This window comes from Ambystoma mexicanum, chromosome 9, assembly GCF_040938575.1.
Source record: "Ambystoma mexicanum isolate Mex_15411 chromosome 9, UKY_AmexF1_1, whole genome shotgun sequence".
Lineage (NCBI taxonomy): Eukaryota > Metazoa > Chordata > Amphibia > Caudata > Ambystomatidae > Ambystoma > Ambystoma mexicanum.
The window spans coordinates 667354661-667382420 of NC_090931.1; the positions used below are offsets into that span (position 1 = coordinate 667354661).

The 27760-nt window shown below is 44.7% G+C and overlaps 1 protein-coding gene across 8 annotated transcripts in view; it reads right to left on the reverse strand.

The window, feature by feature from the left end:
- ALS2 (alsin Rho guanine nucleotide exchange factor ALS2) overlaps positions 1-27760 on the reverse strand; it is a 1241906-nt gene that overhangs the window by 628770 nt on the left and 585376 nt on the right. For all 8 annotated transcript variants that reach the window (XM_069615500.1, XM_069615498.1, XM_069615499.1 and 5 more), the window contains 4 exons: positions 22357-22422; positions 21493-21655; positions 20055-20186; positions 19508-19636 (listed from right to left, as the gene is read on the reverse strand). In XM_069615500.1, the coding sequence (XP_069471601.1) occupies positions 19508-19636; positions 20055-20186; positions 21493-21655; positions 22357-22422 (490 nt within the window). The remainder of the gene's footprint in view (positions 1-19507; positions 19637-20054; positions 20187-21492; positions 21656-22356; positions 22423-27760) is intronic.

A 27760-nucleotide genomic window follows, 5' to 3' on the forward strand; every position in this document is an offset into this window, starting at 1 on the left:
TGAAAACAGTCATGCCCCTGCGCCTCCACGCGTCTCAACGCTTTGCTTGCCTGCGCCTCGCCCGGCAAGTTGTGTTCTAGTACCAAGCCCCCTTTCCTTCCCGAATCCTGGTAACCATCATCCATCCTTCCTGGTCCCCCCTTCCTATTCCTTATAGGGATAGTAGAGTAGGCATTTTGTCTAGTGCTTGAGGATGCAACTTGTACCACGGGACTCTCCGGAGATGAGTGTTTTGATAGATAATAGGGATCACTGCTTGACACCCCATATTTAGAAGTTAGTTTCTTGTTGACAGCTGGATTTAATTCAGGCGCCTCCTAATTGGAATTGGTAGTTATGAGCTTTTGAAAAGCTGCATGGAGTGGCACAATTGGGTATTCCTCAGGTCCCCTCTCCAGAATGTCGGTCGGGTCATCTTGCTCAAAAACTGGACTTGGTCTAGTCCATCCCATATACTCAACCCTCGACATCAACTGTCTATAGGTAACATCTGCACGATCAGATGGGTCTAATCTGCCAAACTCTACCTCTGTTGAGGTATCCAAACCACTGGCATCATGTAGACACTCTTGAAGATCCTTTATTCTGGATTCTTCAGAAATTAGGTCCTCAGGGACTGATGGTATGCCAAATTGGAGGTCAAAAGGTCTAGATTCATCTGATGATGGCTCTGCATCCTCATAAATTGAGGAAAGAGACTTAAAAATGTCAGCCCTAGGTGAAGGTGTATATGTTTTCTCCATAGTACCCGATGGTGTCATTATATTTGTCGACAAAGGTGCCAAAATTGTCGATACTGTCGACATCTTCGATGACTGCGTCGACGACTGACACCTGTAGCATCGAGGAGCTCAAAGCACAATGCGTTGCTGGTTTTTCATGGGTTTTTGGCGCTGATGATGTGTCATTCGGCGCAGATGGCGACGATGAAGAGTCTCTCTGTGCTGATGCCGTCGACGACCCAGTCCTCGAAGGGACTTTTCCTCAACTCGAGGGATCCTTAGAGACTGCTCTTGAGGAGTTTTGCCTGCCGGGCCCGAAGGCGCAGGGGTCTTGTGTTTATCGGGGTTTTGACCCGAGCATGGCTTTTGACAGTACTCGAGGGGGTCAAGGCCGCAATCTCTCACCCTTTCATCATTTTAAGTCTAAGCTCCTCCCACTCAGCTGGTGAGGCTGCTTTAATTGGGCATACAACCCGTTCCGGTGAGGAACTCAAAGACGTCAAATATGGCGACCTATGACCCTGTTTCTTCGAATGTTTTGACTATGACGAATGGTGGGAACCATCTCGTGATCGGGACCGCATATATTTCTTACGGCGAGGAGAAACAGTTCTCGATGAGGACTTATGGGTCCTCCCTGCTGCAAGTTTTCCCCTGTGCTCCCTGAGGGCTTTCAACGTCATGGACAGGCAGTCCTCATACTCTGGTGAAGGATGAGCGGATTCCAGACACCCCAAGCATATTATGTGGGAGTCCGTAATGGACATCTTAGAACCGCAGTCACAGCATTTTTTTAAACCCGATTTTGGAGTAGAAGACGCCGATGACAAAGTCATTTTCGAAGATTTCTCCAAGATTGTTTTCACAAAGGAACAAAGCATACCGTATCCAAAGCGTTAGTGTGGAAAAACTGAACTGAAGCCAATGGATGCTGCGCATGCTATTTATACCTTCAGTGGCGTCGACATCGAGTCGAAGGCTTCTGAAGGACATTGAGTCGACAGGCATCGACGCGCAGTGCCCTCTGCTGGAAAAACTTTCCGAAGCACCTAAGCTGAATATTGGAAATATCATAAGATAAGGAATATGTGGGTGACTCAACCAATTCGAAATAGAGATTAAATCTGGACCATTCATTATAGAAGATTTGAGGAGGTCCTGGAGAGTCTCTATCTAAGTTATATTTTAGCATCTCAGGTGCACTTACGCACTATAAAGGACATGGTGGTGGGGAAGTTAGAAACCCTTCTCATCCAAATGAGGGTTATACATGCTAAATGTTATTATTCACTAGCTCCTCTTCTGCAATGATATAAACCTAAAGTAATCCAAGCCATATAAGATATTTGGGATTTACTCTCAGTGTTGGTGAAGAAATAGGGGTATTGAAGGGAAGACTATGGTGGTCTGTATTAAATCTGCTGAGGCCAGTTCCTATTGCCATTATTCACTTATTTTCTTATTTTGTTTAAAGCACAAATCTAGCTTGAGAGCAGTGGAGCGCTGTATAGAGTGGGGGAAGCGTCGGAATGTGCTTCCATTGAAATCAGTCCTCGTCAGGTGTTGCTGAAAGAGCCATGTTTTGAGAGATTTGCGAAATTGGTGAATTGTGGGGGCATTCCAACCGGACACCCACAAAAGGGTGGGTGCATGACAAGAGAAGGATTGTTTGCAGGTCTTCTCTTTGCTTAAAACTGTGAATACCCTCCTAGCGCTTCACATACCACTTATGAACCTTATGGGAGAATGTAATGAATTATTAAAAGAAGCTGTTATTAACCCTGGGCTTGGATTCTCGGGGATAACCTCTAAACTAAAAGAATGGGATTATATTGAAAGCTGGGATACAAAACGTATGAAGAATATAGACTAACATTGGTGAGGTTAACGTCTCCATGCCCGTATCTTTTAAAAGCATTCAACAAAGGTAGCAGGCGCCCCCCTCTCGGAAGAACAAGGCATGATAACCTGTTCAGTGGTTGTTAACCATATTGAGAGTTCGCAGCCATCTGCTTTTTGCTTACTGTATCTTTCACAGATGGGAAATATCCATTTGCATATCAGTCTTTGTCCCGCCACATGGGCAGTCCAGCACCGAAATGCTATGGCAATTCCTCTCTGAACAAGAGTACCCACAACAACCCATACACGTGTTTCAGCCTTGTCGGGCACCATCAGTGAGGTGAAGCTGAGCCTCTCTAAGCACAGTGAGCAGGGAGTCCACGCCTGGTTGCCCCCAGGTAACCTTGGGTGACCAACCCCAAGTTTCTTCAAAGAATTCAACAAAGGTAGCAGACGCGCCTCTCTCGGAAGAACAAGGCATGATAACCTGCTCAGTGGTTGTTAACCACATTGAGAGTTCGCAGCCATCTGCTTTTTGCTCACTGTACCTTTCACAGATGGGAAATATCCATTTGCATATCAGTCTTTGTCCCGCCACATGGGCAGACCAGCACCAAAATACTATGGCAATTTATAGTACTGGTAGAGAGTTTCCCAGGCCCCCCCCCCCTGTTTTTCATAAATTAACTTTGGGTCTCACCCTAAGTTACCAGGGCGATCCAGACGTGGACCCCTTGCTCATTGTTCTTAGAGAGGCACAGCTTCATCTCACTCATGATGCCCAACAAGGCTGAAACACGTGTATGGGGTTGCTGTGGTACTCTTGTTCAGAGAATTGCCTAGCATTTCGGTGCTGGACTGCCCCAGGGCAGGACAAAGACTGATATGCGGGGAAATGTCTTCTCTGTGAAAAGAACAGTGAGCTAAAGACTTGGTTGAGACTCTCCCAGGGGCCATCAACCCAAGAACAAGTCAATGGGCTGTGTTTGTGCCGGTAGTTTCCCAGACCCCCCCATCTTTTAAAAGCACCATCGATAACAATTAAAACAAGTTTTCTAAGATTTCGATTGAACTGCTACTTGACTTTAGAAGTGCTGCGGCCTCGTATTGGTTTGGTCAGTGAAAATAGAACATCCAGATTATGTAAAAATTCACAAATTGAAATGTTCAGACACCTGATTTTAGAGTGTCCAAGCCTTATCATGGAGCATACTCGATTGTTAAGGAAGTTTGTGCACTCGACCCATGTGATGGTTACAGGTTATCTGTGGAAATGTTTAATGATGGGGGAGTCTTTATCTCTATGCATTGCCCTTGTAAATCTTGTAAAGCTAATATTTGAGCAGTTGGGAGATAGTATGGTCATGGAAAATGTATTAATGAATTTGGGGGAGGTACTTGAATTATGAATTGGTGTTTATTTTTATGGCTTTTGTAAATTGATGGATTTTATCCCTTATTGGATGTTAAAGAATTTGTATTAAGATTCTATTCACCACTTTGCTAATTTCTTATAAGTATGTATTTATGATGATGGAATGATTTGTGAAAGGTTTAATATATGAACCATATCACAATAAATAAAAATGGCAAAATAGGCTCATCTTTTCTGTGGAACTAATTATCTTATATACATAATGCAGAATAGTTTACAATGATATCAAGCAGTCCCAAATATGAAATAACCACTCCTGGCTTTAACATTCATACTGCATTCTGGTAGTTGTAGTCCTGCACCGAAGTATACAGGAATGGAAAACAGCATATTTTTGAGAAACAAGAGTGTGAATGAAGTAGCAGTGGCACGTAAAAATGTGTGCAATGGTTTGTTCTCATTATCAGCTAAAGTGTGCTGCACAATTTTTCTAATATGCAGTAACTTTGCATGCAGAATGCAAATCATTTGCTAATCAAGTATGTTCAATCCATGGGGCAAGCGAACATAGATGTAAATCTCCAGAGATAGCGGTGCAACCTGCATCCATATCGTTGAATTCGAGCAGTGCTGTCTTTGCCTTTCACTCTTAAGCAATGAATAAAGTGATTGTGGTTCAGTTAGGTAATAGCAACATCTGATGTTTTTAATGTTGTGATCTACTGGCACTTACTATGATGTAGTGAACTTTATATTGTGCTCAAGGTAGCCTCTAGGCCGTAGTAGAATTGGGCTTGAGAGCCAGTGAGAATTATAGTCAAGTCTCTCTCGTTTTGGCCAGATATCGAGAGTTATAGATTCACATAAAACAACAATCAGTAAACCACAATTGATCTTACTCCCAAAGCATCCATCCAATCCCACTCTACAATCAGCCCTTATATCATACTCGTGCCATGCTGGCCCATCAGACATCACCATGGCGCTTTTCTTTTCAAAAAGAGCATACTGGATTTCCGTCAGTTACTTTTAAAAGCCTACCCTGTATCTTTATTCAAGAATAGAGACTGAAAAGCACAGCGGAAGAACACATTTGCAGCAGAGAAGAGGAGGCAGCAGAAGAGAATAATAGCAGTGAAGAGATAACAGCGCTTGTTGCAGTGGCACTAATAAATGTAGTGGCAGACAGACAAGTGATGACCACATGGCAGGTAGCAACAGAGAGACACTGACCCAAGACACAGGAAGTCAAGTGAAATAACTGTAAAGCAACATGGCGAGACTCCCCCTTTTCCAATGCTGACCAACACAACTCATCGCTGCTACCAACAACGTGCAGACCATATGGCCCTCCTCGCTACCTCCTCCCCATCCATATCCTTCAGCCATCCCAAGACGTCCTTCCCATATTTCCGAATAAGTGGGCAAGTCCACCACATATGATAATTATCACTGTTTGCTGGTTTGCGGCGCCAACAGCGCAAAGCGGCTCCTGGGTACATCTTAGCTAAGGTTACATGTGGGTAATGCCACCTATATATCAGTTTAAATGTCTGCATTCTGTATTGCAGCGATAGTGTGGATCGTTTTATCCCCCCCCACACATTTTGCCCCACATTGTGTCTGTTAGATAAATTCGCAGGTCTTTGGCCCTTTTTGTCCGCGTCAGTAAGATATCAATGGGCTCGCCTCTTCTCAATTCCCCATATAATCGTGATATTCGCACCTTTGTGCTCGTTTCCTGCAATAATATTTTCTCAAAGGAGGTGAGCTCCCTACCTAAGTTTTCCCCCAATTCGGTTTGAACAAGACCTCCTTCAATTGCAAATATCTAAATATCCCGTCATTCCTAGGCATTCCTCCAGGTGAGTCAATTGCGTAAACTCGTCTTTCTCCCACAACTGTCCCGTCTTCAAGAGCCCTGCTTCACACCACGACTGGAAACTCAGAGGGTCTTCAATTAAATTTCACGGGGGCGGTGCCAAGATACCGCTACGAGGCGAAGCCCATGTCAACAACCAGCAGGCAGAGCTCCCCTCATGCCAAATTGACCAGAAAACTGCCAAAATGGGGTGCTCCAGGATTCGCCTGGAGATCTCTCTCTGCGGGACCCAGATCCACTCCCCCCCAATCTCCCCACCCCCAATGTTACTGGCTGCAAAATCACATTGTGCATGTGAACCCATTGTTTCTTTAATCCTGGGTACAAATGGTCCACCATAATCCTCAACTGGGCCACCCTATAATATGCTCTTATATCTGGGAATCCAACCCCCACCCCTCCTCTTTCGGTAGCACCAAAGTTTTATAGACTATCCAGGGTTTTTCTCCAGCCCATTAGAAACGTATATGCTCTTTCTGTGCAGTGGCCGGAAGGTGGGGCAGAACCGTTGTGGAAAGAATTTGGAAGAGGAACAATAGCTTGGGGAGGATATTCATCTTAATACAATGTATTCGTGCCATCCAGGATAGACCAATATGTCCTCCTCGCAGTAAGTCTGTCCTTACTCTACTCCACAGTGGGAGATAGTTCCTCCTAAACAAATCCTTCGCTTCTTTTGTGATTTCAATCCCAAGGTAGTGAAAGCCATCCAAACTCGCTTTGAATCCCCATTTACAAACCCACTCACTGTCCTCCCGATTCCAATTTCCAGCTAGAAATGCTACTGATTTGGCAAGATTCACCCTCAACCCCGATAGTTAACCATACCCAGCTAGACCCTGAAAAAGGGTCGGCACTGAGGTCCGAGATTTTGTAAGGTAGAGCAGTGCGTCATGTGCGAATAGACTTACTTTATATTCCTGGGCACCCATTTACATACACCCCCATTTGGTCCTCATTATTCCTCAGGCTAATTATCCATGTCTCCATAAACAGAGCGTATAATAAAGGTGACAAGGGACACCCCTAACTCATACTTTTTTTAAACACTACTGCCCTGGACACCTTTCCCCATTCACCACCACATTCTCTCTTGGGGCCCGAGTACAGGGCCCTAATCTACCCCATCCAGTGTCCCACCATACCATACCATACCATACCATACCATAGTGCTTAAAAGAGGGACGAGGCAGGGGTGTCCCTTGTCTCCTTTATTATACGCTCTTTCGGACCCCTTTCAAAAAGGACCAATTGGCCTTATCAAATGCCTTTTTCGGCATCTAGGCATAGGACCAGAGTTCCCTCTCGCTGCGTCTTGGGGTCATTCAAGATATGTAGGGTTTTCCTAAGATTATCAGAACCTTGCCTGTTCGGAATAAATCCTGTCTGGTCTGAGTGTATCAGACGGGGGAAATGTATCTCTAGACGTGACACTAAAATTCTTGTGAATATCTTTGTGTCGACATTTAGCAAGAATATAGGCCTATATGAGGCAGAAGTCTTCTGATCCTAACCCTGCTTGGGAATCACGGTTATGAGAGCTTCCAAGAACGTGTGCGGCATACCCTCCCCCCGTCTTTCGGGTGGAATTGAGGACTTTCATCAAAGGTTTTGCCAGTATTTCTTGGAACTGCTTATAAAAACCAGCAGAAAAGCCATCCTCTCCCGGGGCCTTCCCGGACTTCAGATGATTAATTGCCCTCTTGACCTCTGTAATATTGGTCTACAGTAGTGATCTCACTGCTCCAGCTGCAGAATGGGGACCTTTCCCAGGTACTCCTAAATCCCCCTCTCACCAAGTGTATCCTGTTAGGACTACAGGGCATCTTAGTAGTCCGCAAAGCACTCTGTGATACTTTGCCAATCGTTTCCCCATTTTCATCCTTCAGACGGTGGACCCCACACACCCTTACATTCTCTGACTGTTTTCCAGCAGTGTCCCTACCCATTCACCCCTCTCGTAGAACATTTTTTTGGTGTAACACATCTTCTTCGCCACCTCCACTATCACGAGTGAGTGCAGTTCCTGGCGCTTGTCATGCATCTCCCCCAGTAACTCCTCATCAACTCGCTGTCTCGCCAGCCTTGCCCTCGTATCCCTCAGTTACTCCCGCACACTTCCCTCCAGAAACATTCTCTCCCTCTTTTTATGGGCCCACTTACGCAATAAGGAGATCTTGTACCGTCGCTTTAGCTACCTCCCACACTGTCTTCAACTGCACCACCACTGTGTCATTGGTCTCAAAATATAGTGTGAGCTCTCTCTGCAAGAAGTCACAAAACACTGCCTCGAAAGAGATCATCATTGCATCTCCATCGGGATGGTGCCATCATCTCCTCCTCTACCCACCAGTCGGTTGTGACCATCTTGTGGTCCGACCACGTCACTGCCTCGACCTATGGTGATGATATCATGGTCACCTGCTCCCTCTGGACAAGCAAAAGGTTGATTCTTGTGTATGTGTGGTGTGGGGGAGAGAAAAGGGTATAACCCGTTGCCTGATGAAATCTGGACCTCCACACGTCTTCCTAGAAGTGGTCTTTCAGGAGTTGAGAGAATGTTTCATGTTCCCTCCCCTTTACTTTGATTCTGTCCCCCTTTGCCAACCACCAATCCACTGCTGGGTCAGTAATAAAATTAAAGTCCGCTCCCACCACTATCATACCTTCCCCCCCCTACTCCTCTAGCATCAAGAACACTTTCCGAATAAAGACCAACTGGTTCACATTCAGCGCATAGATGGATGCCAGGGTAATCAACCTTCCCTCCCTGCGCCCCTTCTGCCTCCAAACCCCCTCCTCACTTGGACTTCACACAGTTGCATGGCTCGCGATAGGACTATCACGACACTCTCCCTTTTGCTCGTCTTGTGCGAGGATCAATACTTCTGCCCCACCTCTACCCTGTGGGAAAACAGAAGGTATCTCAACCACTAGTCCCCGGTGATCTGTCATCCAGGGGGCCAAGACAAGGCCACCGCTTTTGGATCCGGTTCCGGTATATGGTAATAATATCCCTATATATATGGTCGCTGCATATAATGTCGCCGGGAAAAGGTTGTGGTGACATTATATATATAAGGACAGAGGGAGTGGGGTTGTGGTGGTGTCCCTCGCTCCCCTTGGGGGAAAAAAAGGGTTTGGGGGTGGCGGGGGTGTCCTCGCCTGTTACATGTAATAATGTCCCCACTTTTCCGTGATTTTTTTGCATAGCAATATTTTTGAGGGGACATTATTACATTGAAACCGAGTTCCTGGGGGTGGACCAGTGTGGGACGATCGACTGGGAGAGTGGTCTTCGGGGAGTGGGACACCGGATGGTGAGACACAGTATTCCCTTCCCTGTAACACCTTTACCCCATCCTACCCTGTAGGATATTTAGTAACTCTACCCACCCTTTGACAACACAAACACTTTATCACGGACGAGCCGTCTACCTGACATGTCCCAATACTATGGTCAGGCGAGGTCAGGCAATTATCGACAATCATTCACACCTGAATTCCATTACACTTACCCACACGGATAAAAGGTGGAGCACTGGAGCCCACTCCGAGTGAGGCAAAGCACAAGAGCAAACAGCAGTTTCGAGACAGCAGCTGAGCATGAGGGGAAAGATGGCAAAACCAAAGGGGATCATAAGGAGGGAAGTTCCCTTAACCTTTTCGACAAGGAACCATTACTTTCCAGTGACCTCGAGAATAGGAAGCGTAAGACCAGGAAACCAGGCTAAAGAATCATGCATTGTGTGTCTGAGATACTCGGGGCCCTCCTGCGTCAGTAATCAAGGTGGGGAGAATCACCGGCCGCTGTGGTACCGTCATTGGCTCCAAGAACAAAGCAGCATCAGTGAAGCCAACAGAGCCAGTGAGTTGGGGAGACTGATACAAGACCGGTCTGTGTTGAAGCCAAGGTTGCATACAGCAACATTGTATGGCGAGCATGTGAAAAAAACTTTGTTAAAATGCGTGTGATAAGTGATTCTAGGCATATTAAACTGCTGAAGAGTGATTGAACTTTAAAGCAAGCTACAACACCTTTGACAGAGTAGTCCGTCACCAATTGGGTGCTCAATCGAAAGGTCTCTGTAAAGTATCTAGCTGAGAATTAATAACAGTAGATCAATTTGGTCCAAGCTCAGCAGAGGGAGACCAATTGAAAGAGAACGAATAAATGTGAATCGAAGTGGTCATATGACAGGTCAAGAAAAATCCTGCGCACAGTCAAAAGTCTTTGATTTGGAGGAAATGGAGAACGTTTATAAAAGTATGTGAATTTGGTTCGAGCCCAGCAGAGGTAGACCAATTGAAGGTTTTGTGTTAAAGTGGGTCTGAGCCTGGCGCAGGAGGATCTGGGGTGCATTAAAAATCACCCAAGAAGTTGTACATGAGAATCCTGAGCAGAATGGAACTTTTGAATGTTTGCTTGTCGTATCAGACCCTCTGAAGTAAGAGACTTTCAATGGCAAAGAGACCTTGGCACAGAAGGCTCTGATACTAAGATTTGAACTACATCCTCGTGCTAAAGAAGCCAGAGCCTGTGCTAGGATCGAGTGTGCCGCCTTGTCCCGTGCTGAAAACGTGGGGAAGGGAAGCCAATGGCTTGATAATCCTGACATATCATTTTGTGAACACTTTTCTTTTGCATAACATTGTTTCCCACACCATTTGTATTCAGAATTAAGGATTGGCAATAGGTCTATTAGTATAGGCCCTTTTGTTCTGACAAAGGACTGCGTTATTTGATGGTCGTATCTTGCTCTCATCTTTAGATTTAGAAATAGATAGGCGTTTTTCAAACCCAATTGAAGTTCAATAAACACCCTTGAACTGTGATCACTTGTATCTGTCTTACTGTTTGATACCATGCCTTCCTTGCATATGTGTAAGAAGTGGGATGCGACTCAATTGAGACAAATTGGGGAACCCTAAAATTCCAGAAGCTTAGTCATAGATCCTCAGATCCCTCAATCGCAATGAAAGAATCCATAAGCTTTGATATCTGTAGCAGTAGAGAAGCAACTATCTGTCCAGGGAAAAGAGGAACGATTCCCACAAACTTAGGGCCTCATCACGAGTTGGGCTGTGTTCCGGCTGTAATACTGCCCGACTGTAATCGGCCTAGCACCGACTGGTCCGGCAGTATTACCGCTGGATCACGGGTTGGGTGTCAATGGTAAATCACCATTCCCCATTGGGTCCATTGGAATCAATGGGGCATTTTCAGCGCTAATTATGTGGGCCAATACAGCCGTCGGTAATACAGCCGAAAACAGGAGATTTTCACCTCCAGAGCAAGGCTGGAGGTAAAACAGCACATTTAGCACCCAACTCGTGATAGGGCCAGCCCTTAAATGTGGCGGTAATACCATTACCACCACATTTGAGGGCTACAGCCCAACTCGTGATAAGGCCCTTAGTCTTGATACCCCCTCCTGGGTTTTATATAAGATTGGCTCCAAAATCTGGCCTGGCCTGGAAGTTAGATCTGGATGTCCTAGCGAGCGTCATAGATCGCAACTTCCGGGAGACAAAGGTTCTCCTAGATAACAATGGCGAAATTCCATTTGAGGTACATCGATGGGACAAAATTGCACAGGGAATTCTTGGAAGGGCACTATTTCCCCTGTTTACAGAGAGGTTCGTTAGGCTTTGGGGAAGCAGTAGCACCATCTATCACAGAGGCAAAAAGGAAAGAAGATCCTACCATCCTTCCTGACCTAGCCTTCGCCCAGCGAAATGATCCAGCACTCACAGAGGCTTTCTTACAGGTGATCCTGAAGGGGAAGGATTAGAGAAGGGAAGTCCTTTTATCTTCCTAAGACAAGGATTGCTGTACAGAAAATAAACCACCACAGAAGGCCTAAGTAAAACTCAGTTAGTAATCATCAAGACCCACCAGAAGATCGTGCTAGAGATTGCACATTCTCATTTGACAGGGGGACCCTTAGGAAAATCTAAGACCCAGGCGCACATCAGTGGGAAGTTTTACTGGCCAGGTATCCATGCTGATATAAAGACCTTCATTCAGACATGTGAAATATGTCAGAAAACCAGTACGCATATTTCCTTGCATGCCCCGCTGAACCCTTTACCAACAATAGATGCCCCTTTTTCCCGGATTGGCATGGAAATCATTGGACCGTTGGAAACCTCTAGACTGGGTAACAAATATGTCCTTGTATTTGTTGATTAAGCTACCCGATACCCTGAGGCATTCCCCATGCGGAATAACACAACCCAACAGATTTTAATTAAAACATCTATTGCCATATTTTTCCAGGGCTGGTTTTCCCCAGGAAATTATAATGGATCAGGGATCCAATTTTATGAGCAAACTCATGGGTTAAGTGAAAGAAATGCTCCATATTGCCACCTTAAGAACTTCAGTTTAGCACCCCCAAATGGACGTATTGGTAGAAAGATTTAACAAGACACTTAAGATGATCCTAAGAAAGTTGGTAGACCAGGACGGGAAGGACTGGGATTGCATGATTCCCTGGGCCCTATTTGCAGTAAGAAAGACTCCTCATGCGTCCTCTGGATTCTCTCATTTCGAACTACTTTATGGTAGAGAACCAAGATATGTCCTAGACATGCTCCGGGAGACCTGGAAAGAATGAGAAGAGGCACCCATTTCCTCTCACAAACAGCTACCAGACTGCAAGAGCATATGAAACTTGTTTGAAATCTAAAAAACTAAATTGAGGTGTGCCGGTGTGGTGAGGCGCTGGGTTAGAACTAAATTTGAAAAGACAAACTAAAGTCAATGCGACCCTTACAAACCAAATAAAATTGGGTTGCTGCACGAAAGAGGGACCAGCAGTCACCTCAAAAACTGCTAATAGATACAAACACTTGAAAAATGTCACCTCTAAATGATTGCGCAGCCCTAAACGAATGGTAAATGTCCTATTCAAATTGAATGTGTAACTGGACAACAAATACAGTGAAACAGAGAGTCCAAAGCAATAGATTCTTCAGTCAAAAAAAATGCTGTTGAAACAGATTTTATGAGTTGATGCAAAAACAAGACTGCCGACACGTGTTTCGACCCAAAACAACGGGTCCTTTTCAAGGCAAGACTGTGGTGTTGGTATGATTCATATGCATTCCAATACAGCAAAATATTATATAATCATGCCATAAGGATAAGAATATTTGAAATATAAACAAAATTAACCAGCTGAGGAAGAAGAGGGGGCCAGAGTTAAAGAAGAGAAATGCAACCAAGAAAGAAAAAAGCCCATATGGACATTACATCATGTCAGAAGAGCAAAGCAACCATTTCAATGTGAAACATATTCCAAGTAAATAAGGAGTAAAAAAAAAAACATCTGATTTGTTATCATATGTTGTCGAGCCAAAAATCGTGGTCGAAGTGTCCATATGTGAATGTCCATATAATGAAAACAAAATAATATGTAAAAAGAGAGAAAACACCATAAGCCTGAATCCTAAATGAATAAACAACTGATACATTTTAACAATTTATTCATCCCATGTACACGCATAGTGGAAAGGCAACAGACTATTGTGCCAAGGATCAAAATGCTCATCCCTCATGCGCCTCATGGTGGTAAAATGTATTGTTACATTGTCACCCGTGTGTGATATAAATGTTAAAATGAATAAATGTTTTACTGTATGTTATTCAAACTGAGTTGGAAAACCCAAGCCCTCCTTAGGGGCAGATATATGGGCCAATCTAAAGTAGTTGATTCGCCTCAAGAATATAAACGGCAAATAACTGAAAAATACATAAACAAAGAAACCCAAGACATGAGTTGTCTTGACAAGAGATCGACATATGACTTAAATGGGTTGTCAAAAATATCCAAATGCGTAAAAATAATGGACAGCGATACCTGAAGCAGTCTGTTACTGATACATTGTGGTACATTCCCAGAACATGGGAGTTTGTTCAAACGTTGCAACTGCCAAAAAAAGACAATGCATCAAAACCCAATTCCGCAGGTAGGTCGAATAACATAAATATTTGTAAGAATCAGTCTAACAGTGAGATACTCTGAAAGTACTGTCAAGCCCATACCTGTAAATTCAGGGGCTGGTTCCCCAATGTGGCCAGAGTCCAAACGCTTCACGAAATCAGTGTTGTGCAGTTCATTCCTTCCATGTGTTTAGAGAAAAGAACCTAAACATGTGTCACGTGACTCAGTCATGTGGTTAAATTTAGCGCAAGGAATTATGGTAATGGTAGTCCTTGTATTAAGTAAGGCAAGCGCTTGCATCTTGTTTGTGCCCTAGACAATGTCTACATGTGTTAACACAACTATTAAATATTAAATAAAAGTCTAATGCATAATAAGCTGTAATGGCAGTACAACAAACCTCCCTTTCTAGCTTTCCTAGAATAATATTTGAAAATGGGGGTGTGGCGCCATAGGCGCCAGGACTGGCCCCATGAGGGCTTTTGAAGAGGAGGCCAGGCTCTAGAGGCCTTGAGTCCTGACTCCACCTGGCCAATGGGTTTGCCAGAGGGGGTTTTGGGCGAGGGTCGTGACAGGGACCTCTTGTTTGGAGAGTTCAGCCCTTTCACGTTGAGCGTAGCTACCTTCCAATTAACTATTCTCCCATTTTTGTAACCTCAATCCTTCCCTGCCCTTGGGCCAGCTTACCTCCCAATTCAGTCGTGATGCTGTACTGCATGTAACCCCCCCTAGCACACTCCCTTCCCACCCCATCTGAGGCATCCAACCATGTGTCCTGCCCTTCATGGATACATACACAAGCCGAACAACCATGCTTACGGCCCACACCCTGACCCTGCTACCCTCCTACTAATTCGGTCTCTTCCATTTGCAAACTCAAACCTTTGAAACTGGAACAGCAACAACCAGGGATCTTTTTCCTTTTAATTCAACCACTCCCCACCTCCCCCCACAGCTTACCCCCTTCCATCGAACGAACATCCCTGCCCCCACCGGCTCATGGGCTTGGAGTTTCACAACCTCTGTAAAATAGTGAGCTCAGGACAATCAGCCTTGTCCCCTTCAGGTGGCCTCCATTCTAGGAGACGGGGTGCCCATTTTCCAGAATTTCCTGGGCCCCTGCATTTTGCGCCTTCCATAGTCTGCCTTCGGGCCACTGGGCTTTCGTCTCCTGGATAACCCCTGCTCCATTTCCTCATAAGTTCTTTCGTGGCACGTACAATATCCTTCTCCGATACCAAGTGGAATCTATCTCTTTCCCATTCAAATGTCAGCAAGAAAGGATCAGTATCGCCCCCCTTGTTCCTGAAGCCACCTAATCATGGGGCCATATTTCTTTCGTTGCATAAGGGTCTGGGTCGAGAGGTCCTGGAATATCGCCACAGTGGAATCCTATTATTCAAGAGTTCCAATCCGCCTTGCTTTCTCCAGGATGTCTACCTCGTCCCGATAATAATGCAGCCTCGCTAACACTGAGCGGGAACCTCGGTTTCAACCCCCTGCATGGTGAACCCGATCCAAAGCTACTCGTTCCCCTTCCTTTGCTCCCAGGACCATCCCTATGATTTCTTGGATCTTCCTCTCAAGCCCAACCATCGTCTCCCCCTCCTTTTCCTTTAGGCTGAAAAAACAAAGATTATTACGCCGCTCTCTGTTTTCTATGTTATCCACCTTTAGTCCCAATTCTGCTTCATTCCTTTCAATGTCTCGGAGACAGGTCTCCATCTGTGATTCAAGCAACCCTGAGGAGGTATGGTTTGCCTCCAACCCATCCATCCTTTCCTCCAGTGTCGTGTCACCACCTTTGCTATTAAGTCTCCCACTTTGGCTCCAATGTCTGTTCTCATTCCCGAATCTCCTCCAAGATCACCTGAATGTCATCTTTTATGGTCCTATCTCGGTGGGCAGGGCCCTCCATCAGCCTTTGCTTTTGCTGTGTCACCACCTTCGAAGTATCTGTACTTTGTGAGTGCCGTTCTCCCACCCATCCACCAGTTCAGATCTCTCTGCTGCGTTGTTTCTCCTCTTCTTACCGCTCACACCTCCACTGAGGGGGCCTTCTTCCCCACTTCCCCATCCGCCGGTGCCCTGAACTCGCTTCTCTTCTTCGACAGCCCTCAGGGGAGACCCCTACCTTGCCCTTCCACCTTCCAGGCCTGCTGCCCCTGGACTGGCTCTCCCTCCCCTCTTCACTGTGCCAAAGTACAGTCAGTGCCACTAGCCAGCTCCGCCCGCCCTCTGGCCACTCTCCAGTCCACACTCCTCCACTCTCCTTGTGCTCTCGGGGGGCCTGCATAAACCTCTCCACTTATACCCTCTTCTGACCAGCGGTTCTTGTCCAAATTCCCTCCGCTTGGACTAGCCGGCTGTCCTACCAGGCCCTTGGTCTCTGGATCTGCTGCTGCACCACTGATCACTCCTCCTCCACTCTAGGGATCCTCCAGGTGTGGCTCCGCTCACCTCCCTGTCCCTCAGCCTATCCAGTAGCACTGCCTCGCCTCCTTGCTCCCCGTTGAAGGATCCTTCTGCTGCCTCTTGTGGCCTTCCGGGCCTCCCTCTGCACCTTCCCAGCAGGGGCACTGCACGGCTCCGCCCCCACTCCTCACCTCCGGTACAGAGGGGCTCCGGGCCACTCCGTGGACCTCCCCAGTACTGTGGGGGTAAAGGGGAAGAGGTCCAAAGATCCACCGACTGGCGGAGAACGCTCTGCTCCGGCTCCTCCTCTCCTCTGCCCCAGGGCTCCTAACTGAGGAATGCCTTCCCCTTGCACTCTGCCTTCACCTGTGCAAGGGGGTAAAAAGGGCGGCTCCTGCGGTACCGCCATTCGTGGTGCGCTACACACTCTGGCCCTGTCCAGATGCCTGAGCCCAGCACCACCTTCACCACTCTCAGTTCCCCTCACTGCACTCCCTCATCATGGCACACCTCCTTACTGTACGGGCAGGCCTCCCATTTCGGAGCTCGATTCTCTGCTGTTTCGGGTCGAGGACACCTCACATTCCCCCCCCCATTGCATCCTTGCTCTTGCTGCTCGGGGACCTCACTTTTACGGTTCCCAAGCCTACAACTCCACCACAACACCTCTTGATCTCTAGGCAGGGACCAGATCTCTACAATCAGGGTGCCATCTTGCCTGCGCCCCCTGGTGGCCTCCGCTGATAACTTTTTAAACTCCTTTATTAAACATTAACCATGATTTATTTATTGTTCTCTTGCTAGGTGCTTATACAGGAAGTAAATACTGTTTCAAAGCGCCCACAGGGCAGCAGGGAGGGAACGTGGGAAAGCAGTACAATTAAATACAAAAATAAATACAGTGGGGGAAGGGAAGGCCGCACCTACTATGCATTGTGAGCAGACACGTATGAGATTGTGCTTCAATAGCTACTTTCACTTGCTCCATACATCCCTATTGTAACAGTACAATTACTCCTACAAATTCAGATTGGAGTACGAAAAAGCAAATCCATCAAAAGTGATCACAAATATACTTGCAATTCAATACTGCACCATAGACAATTTTACTCAATAGCCAGATGTTAATAAACTCCACTTATTGAACCGTCATGGCAATTCAACAACCACTGCACATTATGTAGCCTACACCGGAATAAAATGCCACTTGTAATGTGAAAGTCACTAGAGTTCAAATAAAAATGCCTATGCAATATTACGAAAAAGAGCTGTAACCTAAACAACCTTCAAGAAAAACAAAACCCAAAATATGTAGTGAAGAATGGCTCAATGGCACAAACTACTCAAAAATTGACAACTTAAATATTTGTGTTAAATTACTAAAAAAGATGCAACAACCCAGATAACCTTAAAAAAAAAAAAAACAAATGGAATAATGCCTCACCGGCACTGCCTATTCAAAAACTAAAACACTACCAACTAAATAACAGAGTGTTACATAGAAAGAAATCTGTTCAAACTTAATTTATAACCCTGACAATACAACACCTGGCCCAAACACAAACTAGAAAACACACATACTTTCACCTTGATTAAGTCTGAAGCTTAGTCTTACTTACACATGCTACATTATAGAACTACACACCTTCCAAGACATGTACACAACACAAGAAGACGATGCACAAAGGAGGAGATAATTTAATTGAGTGAAAGATTCATATGGACAATTCGTACAACTAAAGTGAACAGACGCCATCTAATGTGAGCAACATCATCATCATGATACAAAATCAGCAGCAGAAGACCTTTAACTAATCAACTCACCAAGAGGCAAGAACCAATTGTAATAAATCCATACTGGAAAACGTAGCCTCCTCTTTTTTTAGATATAAATATCAGCATTAAAAAAAGAATAACGTATTACATGAAAAGTGTATTTGTAGAGTGTTTGTTCACCCTCATAGGGCAATCTTCGCGCTAATGACAAAAAAACAGATTTTTATTGCAACACAAAAGGTCAGTAGGGCACATTTGTTTTTTTTAAAGTTCAGGCAACTATCCAAAAATAAATGAAATTCTATGAATATTGGGAATGCTAGTGTTGGAGTTTACCCTATAATAAGACACTAAACATAACTTTAAATAAAACCAACATTGCTGGAACCTTAACTGACCCACACAAACAACATGAAAACAGCAACATTAGCACATATGTATGTCTTTACAACACACATGAACAACATAGCAAACGTATACAATATATTGTAACAACCCTGTAATATTGGTATAGAAATAAATAAGAATAGCATACACCATATATTAAACTACCACAAACATACAAGCATAATATCATGTTATATCAAATTACGTTAAGACATATACACACAATTGCTAAAAGCAGTGTGCCAATTCCTGCTCGACACAGACATTAAAACAGCTTTCTCTGTTTTAAGACAATACAACAATTTGAATCATCCTTGGGATTCCGGAGATTATTTAAGCCATCTCTGACATATGAGACTAACATTAATTACACAGTAATCTTCTTTCTGTGGCTTGTATCTGCTTAGAGTCACATGCTTTGCATATGCCGCTACCTAGTGGTTGGTGCAGAGAGTTACACCTTGCTTGTATTTTTGAATTAAAAAAGCGGACACGGACAGGGACGTTCATTTCAACCTATCCATACTCTACATTTGAAGGTACAAATGCATGCACACCTGAAATGGAATAGAAGGGGCTGGGCTGTTTTGGATGGAGCCTGTTTGGTCCCAAATTTCATCAGAATCTTGGTAAACCATTGCAAATGACTCCGCTGTGAAAGACTTTAAAAATCACATACCCAAAACTAGGCTGGATTGTATGGGAGGTTTGAAAGAGAAAATTATATGTGGGGCCAAGACCCGATTTATCATTTTTTATTAAGGCACTGGTTGCATACTTTAGATGAGCTGAATGCCCATTCACTACTGATACTTCTGTTTGTCATTCTCAGCAGTTCAGGACTACCTGGATTGCTACTCGGAACCTACTCTTGGTACTAGATACCTCTCTTGGATGTCCTCCTAAGACATGGTTTCTCCAGTGCAAAGCAAAGAACTAAAGACATACCATCTCAGTGAAATCTAGCTTTTGGTAGAATTATCAAATGTCCAAATTAAAACAGTAATTCTTTGGAGACCATTCACATGTCAAATAACCATCTTGGCAACATATTTGCACATGTTACATGTGGGGATAAACTTTTTTTGGAAGAGGGCTATTCTCTTAAATTTCACGGCACTGCCATTTTGTCAAAGAAGTTGGAGGCAAAACTCACCTGAGCATGTACGAGCGCGTCATTAAAAAGGATGAACCAGTTCACAGAGAATCTGCCGGCATTCTGCAAGGACAGTCCTCGATTACTACTCTCGCAGATAAGGCGACGATGTGGCTTCCTCAAAGAATCCTGGTATGCAAAGTATAAACCCCCAGAAAAAGGGACACCGTTAACATGTAAAACATACTTTTACCTGTACAATAATGTTTTAGGCACACTGATATTCTTAGAGCTATGGCAAGCTACTGCATTATATATGTGGCATGCTTATCTGGTCTCTCCACGTGTGCAATGTTGTAAGATTGTTTGGGATAAATATGTTTAAAGATGCTAGGCTTTTGCAGACAGGTATGGAAACAGTTGTCAGTAAAGCTGAAGGAGATGAAAAGCCAGGGGATGAAAATGTGAAATGTGGTGTATTTGACCAAAGGACTATTGCAAGGTGAATGCACAAAAGAATAAGAACTAGACTGACAAGAAAAGGACTAAAGGTGTCATGCTTTGAAATGTTGCATGCTCTCATGAAGCTGGCCAACTGTGGTCCTACCGTCATCTTGCCTGGAAAAGTCTTCCAGAAGCTGAGCGTGTATTCTGCCTCCTTTCTCCTCCTCCCCAGAAGGACCGCTAGAGACTCGTAGCAAGAACTTGAATCCTGCAGCTTTTGGTATTCCACTGATGACTAAAGGACAGAGATCAATGCAAAAATAATTGGAAAATAACATGCAGTTAATTCTCATATTAACCATTAAAGAGATTGAAAGCTCCCTCCTTTGATAAAAGACTTGCCTGATAAAATAAATAGTGCAGAGTATGACAAAGCGCTACATACAAGTTGAAATTAAATATTGTAGATTATGACAAACCGCTTCATGCAAGTTGAAATTGGTATATTTTAGTGTTTATTTTAATTGGGGGGTTAGGCGGGCCTGTGACGACATTACTAATGAATAATCCAGCACTGATTTATCACAAAGCATTTGACAATGCCAAACAAGGGCAGGAGGTTCACTGGTATGCTTTCCTGGGGTGCTGCATATTCTACAGTGGCCCCTGGAGTAAAGCAGTTATATCGGAAAACATATGGAAGACAGAAAAATAAAGAAGCCTATAATAGAAGGAATGGAAGAAAGGAATATGCTTTTCTTTTCTTCATTACTCAGATAATTACTTCAAAAATGCACTAAAGAGAACACATTTAAAGACTTCTCTAGAATTACTGTAACTGCGTCAGCAAAGATAAGGAGCAACTTAAGTGCAGACTATGAGCCACATATGCTAATCACAATTTAAGATTTTAGAATATTCCATCTTCGCGCCCTAGCATGTTCTAGTGATTGCACACAGGTCAGCCTTGCTAAGGATGCAGGAGTCAAAATGAGGTCTCCTTGCTCACCTCAGCCTCCATCCACATACCATTCACATACAAACCAAAGACTTCCAAGCAGGTTGGTACCAAGTTGCTTACCGTACAAACTAACCATCTAAACAGTGATAATTGTACAATTATGCTATATCCAGAGACAGAAGCAGAGTAGCCCATTCAGTACGACACAGAGTTCCCCTTGGTGTGTCTTGTTAAAGACAGGGCCAGTTCTAGAGTAAAGCCATACTACATGGCTTCCGAGGGTGCAACCACATTGAGCATATTGCCAGGCGAGGGTTCCCCCACCTGGCAATAATAATTTAATAAAAATAATATTGTTTGCATTTATATAGCGCTACAAACCTTCAGGGATCAGTGCGCTGCTTATTATTACCCACGGTGTGTGGTACTAATTTATCAACCTTGTAAGGGCGAAAGGCTGAGCTTGGCCCTGCCGGGGTTTGAACCTGCGTCGGCAGGCTCTGCACGGATGTCAAAGCGAGTGCTCCACTCGCTGTACTATCTGACCAGGTATAAGGTCCTGAAGTAATGAGGCAATAGAAAAACCAAACTCCTTGTGTTAGACTTTATTGCAGATAATCCATACAAAAAGGCAGCTTACCACTTCAAAACATGTTGCTAGTTTCAGCAAAAGCCGAGCATATTCCTGAAGTCTCTGGACAGGAGAGTAGAAGAGCGTGTTGAGCACCTCGTTCAGAAGAGTGCCTTCCTCCTTCATCTCAGACAGACTCTGCAAGAGCTCCAGATTTCTGGCAAAGAAGTCTCTGAAAGATGACACAATTAAACTGTATGGCAATTGAGCAGATGTTCTATTGTCAAAGTAAAGCAAGCAGGGGAAATTGGGAAGCCTTGAAAATCAAGAAAAGACAAGGCTGAATAAAGCAGTCTCCACAAATGTTTCAAAAGTCTGGAATAAAAGTGTTGGGGAGTGGACATTGTTAACAATCTACAAGCCTCCCGGCATTCAACAAAGGAAATGATTTCACCACTTCAACGCGCAGGAAATGTATTTGCACAAGATCAACAAATGAGGAGTGATCACAAATTAATTTATCCTAACTGGCATTTGGGCCTATGACTTTGCCAAGTGAAATGGTGCTTTTGAAACCAGGCCTCCGCTGTCTGTTTAACTTAGTGCACAAGGCCTTGAGCAACTCATCAAAAAAGGCATAGAAAGTAGGTAGGCCTGTCTAAAATTGCTGCTTTCAAAAATACCTTTTGGTACCTTGTAACTTAAACATTGCATGGCTTGTAAGAGCAGTTCTAAGTTTTAAACTAATAATTAATAATGAGGACTTCGGAACAAGGTGGCTTTTGAGGCATGCAGACATTTTAAGCTCTTATGGGAATACCCAAAATAAAACGAGTATTAGAGGGAAGGGTTAACCAAGCAAAAAACGACTGCTCCTTTTAAGAGAAACACAAGGATTTAGGTGCATATGCACAGAAAAAGAAAATAACTTACAATGCTGGTTTAGAGAGAAGCAGGAATCCACCCATCACCTGAAAACCTGAGACGGAAAAGGAATACCTATAGAACACAAAAAATAAATAACCATTAGCTCTATGTTATAGATTCTAAAGGAACATTCTCTTTATTAGTGATGTGTAAATATCTTTGAGTTGCCCTGTAAGATTCTATGCAACATGCAAAGATTTGCAAGCCATAATGGGCTTCCAGATCACAGCAAGAACTCATAGTGCGATAAGGGAGCTTGATCAATAGTACACATTATGTTTTCAATTTTTGAGATGGGAGGGACTACGAAAGAAAAAGAAAACATACAATTTCTACTGTGGGCATAATATTTCTAGCGACCCACAATAGAAATAGTACTTTTTATTTTTCTCGCATGGAGTGGTTCACCTATCCAAGCTACAAATTGAAGGAGAACAATTTCTAGTCTAGGTTTGGTGAAGGAATATTCTAGCTTTACTGCCCTCCAGGCCCTGCTTTTGCCCTTTCCTCAACATTGGCCTTCTTTTCCTCCTATCCTGCCTGCTGCAGAGCCCTGCCTTGGTGAAATGTTTTTAGCATATTATTTGAAAGAACAAATTACTTACGTTCAGCAGTGTTCTTTCTGAAGACTATGAACTTCTTCCCAAAGATTACACATATTTTTAAATTGTTCCAGGTGCAGTCTCCATCCAGAAATCATTTAACAATCACATACTCTATGACCTTATCTGTTCTGTTTTGGTATTTTCACTCTTCCCGGTGTTCAGAGATGCTAGGCAAAAGGGTTTCCCTGCAAACCTTTTTTGGCCCAACTTTGGGTAGATGTGGATGCATACCCAACGGCACCTCTTAAAACGACAATGGGGTATGGTACAATATAACCCAGATCCAGCATTCAATAACAGATTGTCCACAAAAAGAGGATAGTAGAAGAAAACTATCTTCTGTGATGGCAAGTATTCGTTGTGCAGGGAACAGTAACTAAAATTTAGTATACAAGAGTCTTTATTCATTATGACCATTTAGGGTCACTGTCAATGTCCAAAGTCGAGTGGATAGTAAACAGATGTCAGATCTAATGATTCATGTCTTAGAGGTTCCTTTGGATCTAAATCTCCTAAGTAGCATATAATCACTCAGAGACATGAGTGGGAGAGTAGGACAGGCTTCTCATAGGCTGAGCCAATATGGTCCTGTTGTTGCACCACACCCAACGATAAACCATAAACCCAATATTAAGAATATTGTTCAGTCACCTAGGGCGCTCTAGGCAAACACTAGCTACAAAACACTATGGCCCTCATTACGAGGTTGGAGGTAATGGAAAAACGATGCCGGTAAGGGATACCGTAACCGCATACCGCTCTGGGCTATTCCGACTCAAGAACCCGGTATTAGCGGCACCGCTGATACCGCGCTCCCCCTACTGGCATGCACACAGGCCCGCGCCCCTTCGGTCCGGCAATACTGGGATGCCGCTAACAGGAGGACATCACAAGTCAGGCTGACATGCAAATACCGGCATCATGAAGGCGGTAATAAGGGATACCGGGATGCCGGCAATACCGATTTGTGAACCACCGTCAAACAGCAATGTGCAGTGTTCCCAACTGCCACAGGTGCACACAATCAGCACAGGTGGACGCAATGGAGTCTGGCCCAGCACAAAAGGAGCACAGCCACACACCACACCCCTTTCCATACCAAAATGATTCCACGTGTAGTAGCAATACTGGGGCTGGAGGACATGCTTGCATTGCTACACCAGCAAAAACACCACCACCAACAGGCACCACAGATGAGACGCAGGAGGAGAAGGAGGGTGAGACAGGCCCAGAAAGCCCCACAAGTGCAGCCAGTGGTACCACGCAGGCAGCCCCCAATCCCTCGCATCAGAGCTAGTCCATTCAACCTAACCCCTGAGCAGATCCACACCCTTTACCGTCTACACCGGGACACCATCACCACCATTGTGGACATGATACACAATGACATTGCCAGCCTGACTGAAATACGGACCGCCATCCCACCTCTACTGAAGGTAGTGTCTGTGCTCCACTTCCTGGCCACAGGCACCTACCAGCACACAGTGGGGCAGATGCATGGCATATCACAACCATTATTTTCTCGAATGCTGAACCAAGTGCTGGATGCCCTCCTGAAGCACTCAAGGAACTACATATCCCTACCACGGACTGCCAAGGAGATCTTTGACATGAAAGTTGGCTTCCATGCACTGGCAGGCATGCCAAATTGTATTGGTGCACTTGACTGCACCCATGTGGTATTGGTGGTCCCGCATGCAACGGAGGTGGTCTACCGCAACCGTAAGCTAGATCACTCCATCAATGTACAGATGGTATGTGACTCCAGCAAGATCATCACACATTGTTGTGCCGGGATTTCCCGGATCAACTCATGACTCAATGGTCCTGCGCAACTCCACGCTACCATGCTACATGGAGCGACATGCAGGACGATGTGCCTGGCTGCTTGGTAAGTTGCATGACAGGCACATGGCAGTGTAATGGGGGAGAGATGCACACACCAACATCGTGTCATTGTTGTGGTGACTGCACAATGTCCACATCCCAAAACACCGTGCCCCAAAGCATCCCAAACTGAACATGACAACCAATCCCCATAGCAATGATGTAAGCTGCACACCAAGCACAACATGCCGAACTTCCTACCACCCCAGATCCCACAACACGTCCACCACTCATCATCAGTCCTCACCCTCCGTAACACAATCCAGAACATGCTGCGAGTATGCACAATGTAAATGTCTGCAGCAATTCACTACACTGGACAAGCATACATGAGATTGCACTGTTAGGGAGAATTCTCTTATAAGGCTAATTTCCCAAACCTAGTGAGTCCCCCAGCAGCTTTGCTGGATTTCTGGGGTTTGTTTTTTTCTCCTGCCAAGAGTGTGACTCTTTTCCTCCCACTCTTAGGCATGATTTGAGGTATGTCTGACTTTTTGTGTGCTTATGGGCTATGGGGTCTTTTACTCCATAGGGTATCATCTGTTTCTCATATGTGTTACACAGCACCCTCAGTGCAGTAACACAGGGGTGTCATAGTGACCCCCAAACCTAGACTCCATACCCTGGGACTGACTACTGTCTCCCAGGGCATGTAAAGTCACCATTGGCTTTACTTGTCCAAAAGTGTGAACAGAACCAGTACAAACCATCATATTGTGAAAGTACTGGAAGGGGTTAATTCGATTGCCCCTGGGTCTGTTTTCAACGGGGCACTGTTCAGTCCCCCCTTGTCGAGTTTCTGGCTGGTGGCAGTGGTTACCACGCAAAATATTCCACCAGAATATTTCCTATGAGATTTTCCCATTGATTTTAAACGCACCACTTTTTGGTGCAATGTTAAAGAGACCGCTGGTTTGTTTATTTAATATTAAATCAACGGTTGGGTCTTTTTACCCGAACTCTTTTGTAAAATGGCATTCGTGTCCGTCTCTGTAACTCTAACCAAGGTCGAGTCCTTTATTCCACTTTTTGGCGGGCTTCTCCACAGAAGCCCTCCAAATGGTGTCACTCTGTCTGGGTTCCACAGGATGTGTGGGGAGGAGAATTGGCACCCTGGACTACGTTGCCTTAGCAACCCAAGTCCCACTCTATTCTGATTGGCCCAGTGGTGAGCGCCCGGCTCACCACTTAGCATGTTTGAGTGACAGGTAGGCTGTTGAATAGGTGTTTTTCTGCATAACAGCAGGGCCTTTGGGACTGGAACTTCAGAAGTCGCCACAGGACCTAAGAATCTGAAGAGGGAAGAAGCTGAGCCATCTGCAACGACGACACCACCGGTGGAGTCATGCTGCAACACACTCACCACTTTCCCATCGACAAGAGAAGATCTTCTGCTGAACAAGTCTTCTTCCTTTGAGCTTGTGGGAATCAACCAGTTCACCCCTTTCGCCTTCCAAAGACGTCTCTTGGTCGAATCGCCCGTGACAAGCACTCCGGCGGCCGGATAGCCAAGCCTCACCACTTTGACCGCGAATAAAAGGAACACACCTTTTAGCCGACAAACTCTGCGGCTGGTTTCATCCCTGGGCAGTGCAACAACTCCAAGTTTCCTCCTCGACGAGATCCTCTCTTCCCCTGGTCGAAACAACGAACTGCAACCAATGCCACCGCTGGAGCTTCCTCTCTCTTTAAGGTACTGTGTTCTGCCTGGCTTCCCTTTCCACGGATTGCTAGAGGTGACCCTTAAATCCTTCGCTTTCCAACAGGGTTGGTCCCAGACCTTCTAACTTTACTTCTTGAATCACCCCAACCTCTTTTGAACATTCTGCAAAGACTTTTAGTGCATTTTAAACTGTGTGATCTTGGGAACATTTCGCTTTGCTCCATTTAAAGTGGGCCTGGCCTATGAACTTTGGCTCTACAGTGTATAGTGCCTTTACTCCCTTGCTTTGAACTTCTAAAAGTGTTGGGAACTGTTTTATTTTTATGCCCTGCCTTTTTCTCTCGCTTTAACTTAACCATTGGAGTGCCATCTAGGTTACACGCTCACATCTGTTTTAACAAATAGTGGTGTTTTAACTCTGACTTGTCTAATAGTTATCAAGGGAGGTGTCTATACTTTACCTGGTAGCTGTGGCTGAGCAGTCAGACTTCTCTCAAGAAGAGTAGGGCAGCATATAGAGTATACACAATAGGGCTAAAAACACAGTAGAGCAACCAAACACTGACCAGAGTTTTGTATCAAAAGTATATAATTATTTATTTAAAACACACTTTAGGAAATACACTAGCACTCTAAATCAAAAGCAAGTTAAGACACAGTCAGGTAAAGTATAGACACCTCCCTTGATAACTATTAGACAAGTCAGAGTTAAAACACCACTATTTGTTAAAACAGATGTGAGCGCGTAACCTAGATGGCACTCCAATAGTTAAGTTAAAGGGAGAGAAAAAGGCAGGGCATAAAAATAAAACAGTTTCCAACACTTTTAGAAGTTCAAAGCAAGGGAGTAAAGGCAGTATACACTGTAGAGCCAAAGTTCATAGGCCAACTGCACAGGATTCTGCCTAACATGCACAAATTAAAACCACCAAGGGAATCCACTGCTTGTCACAGGGCCACCACCACAGTAGTGCAGCATGTCACCATGGGAATAATAAGCGCTGAATGTCAAATAATGCAGAGACTACTGCCAACGCTGCCAGTAAGTTAATCATACTGAACACTACACATCACATATTCAAAACAAACATAGCCGTATGCGTCCACAGTGCATGAGCAACATCAAGGCAGTGTACACCTTGTATCATCTTGAAGACGCAATCCACGCCATAAGTCCACGGCACACCACACATTGTGGCAAGGTAAAATGTGTGCATACAACCAGGGACATGTGCATGTGAACCACAAATATCTG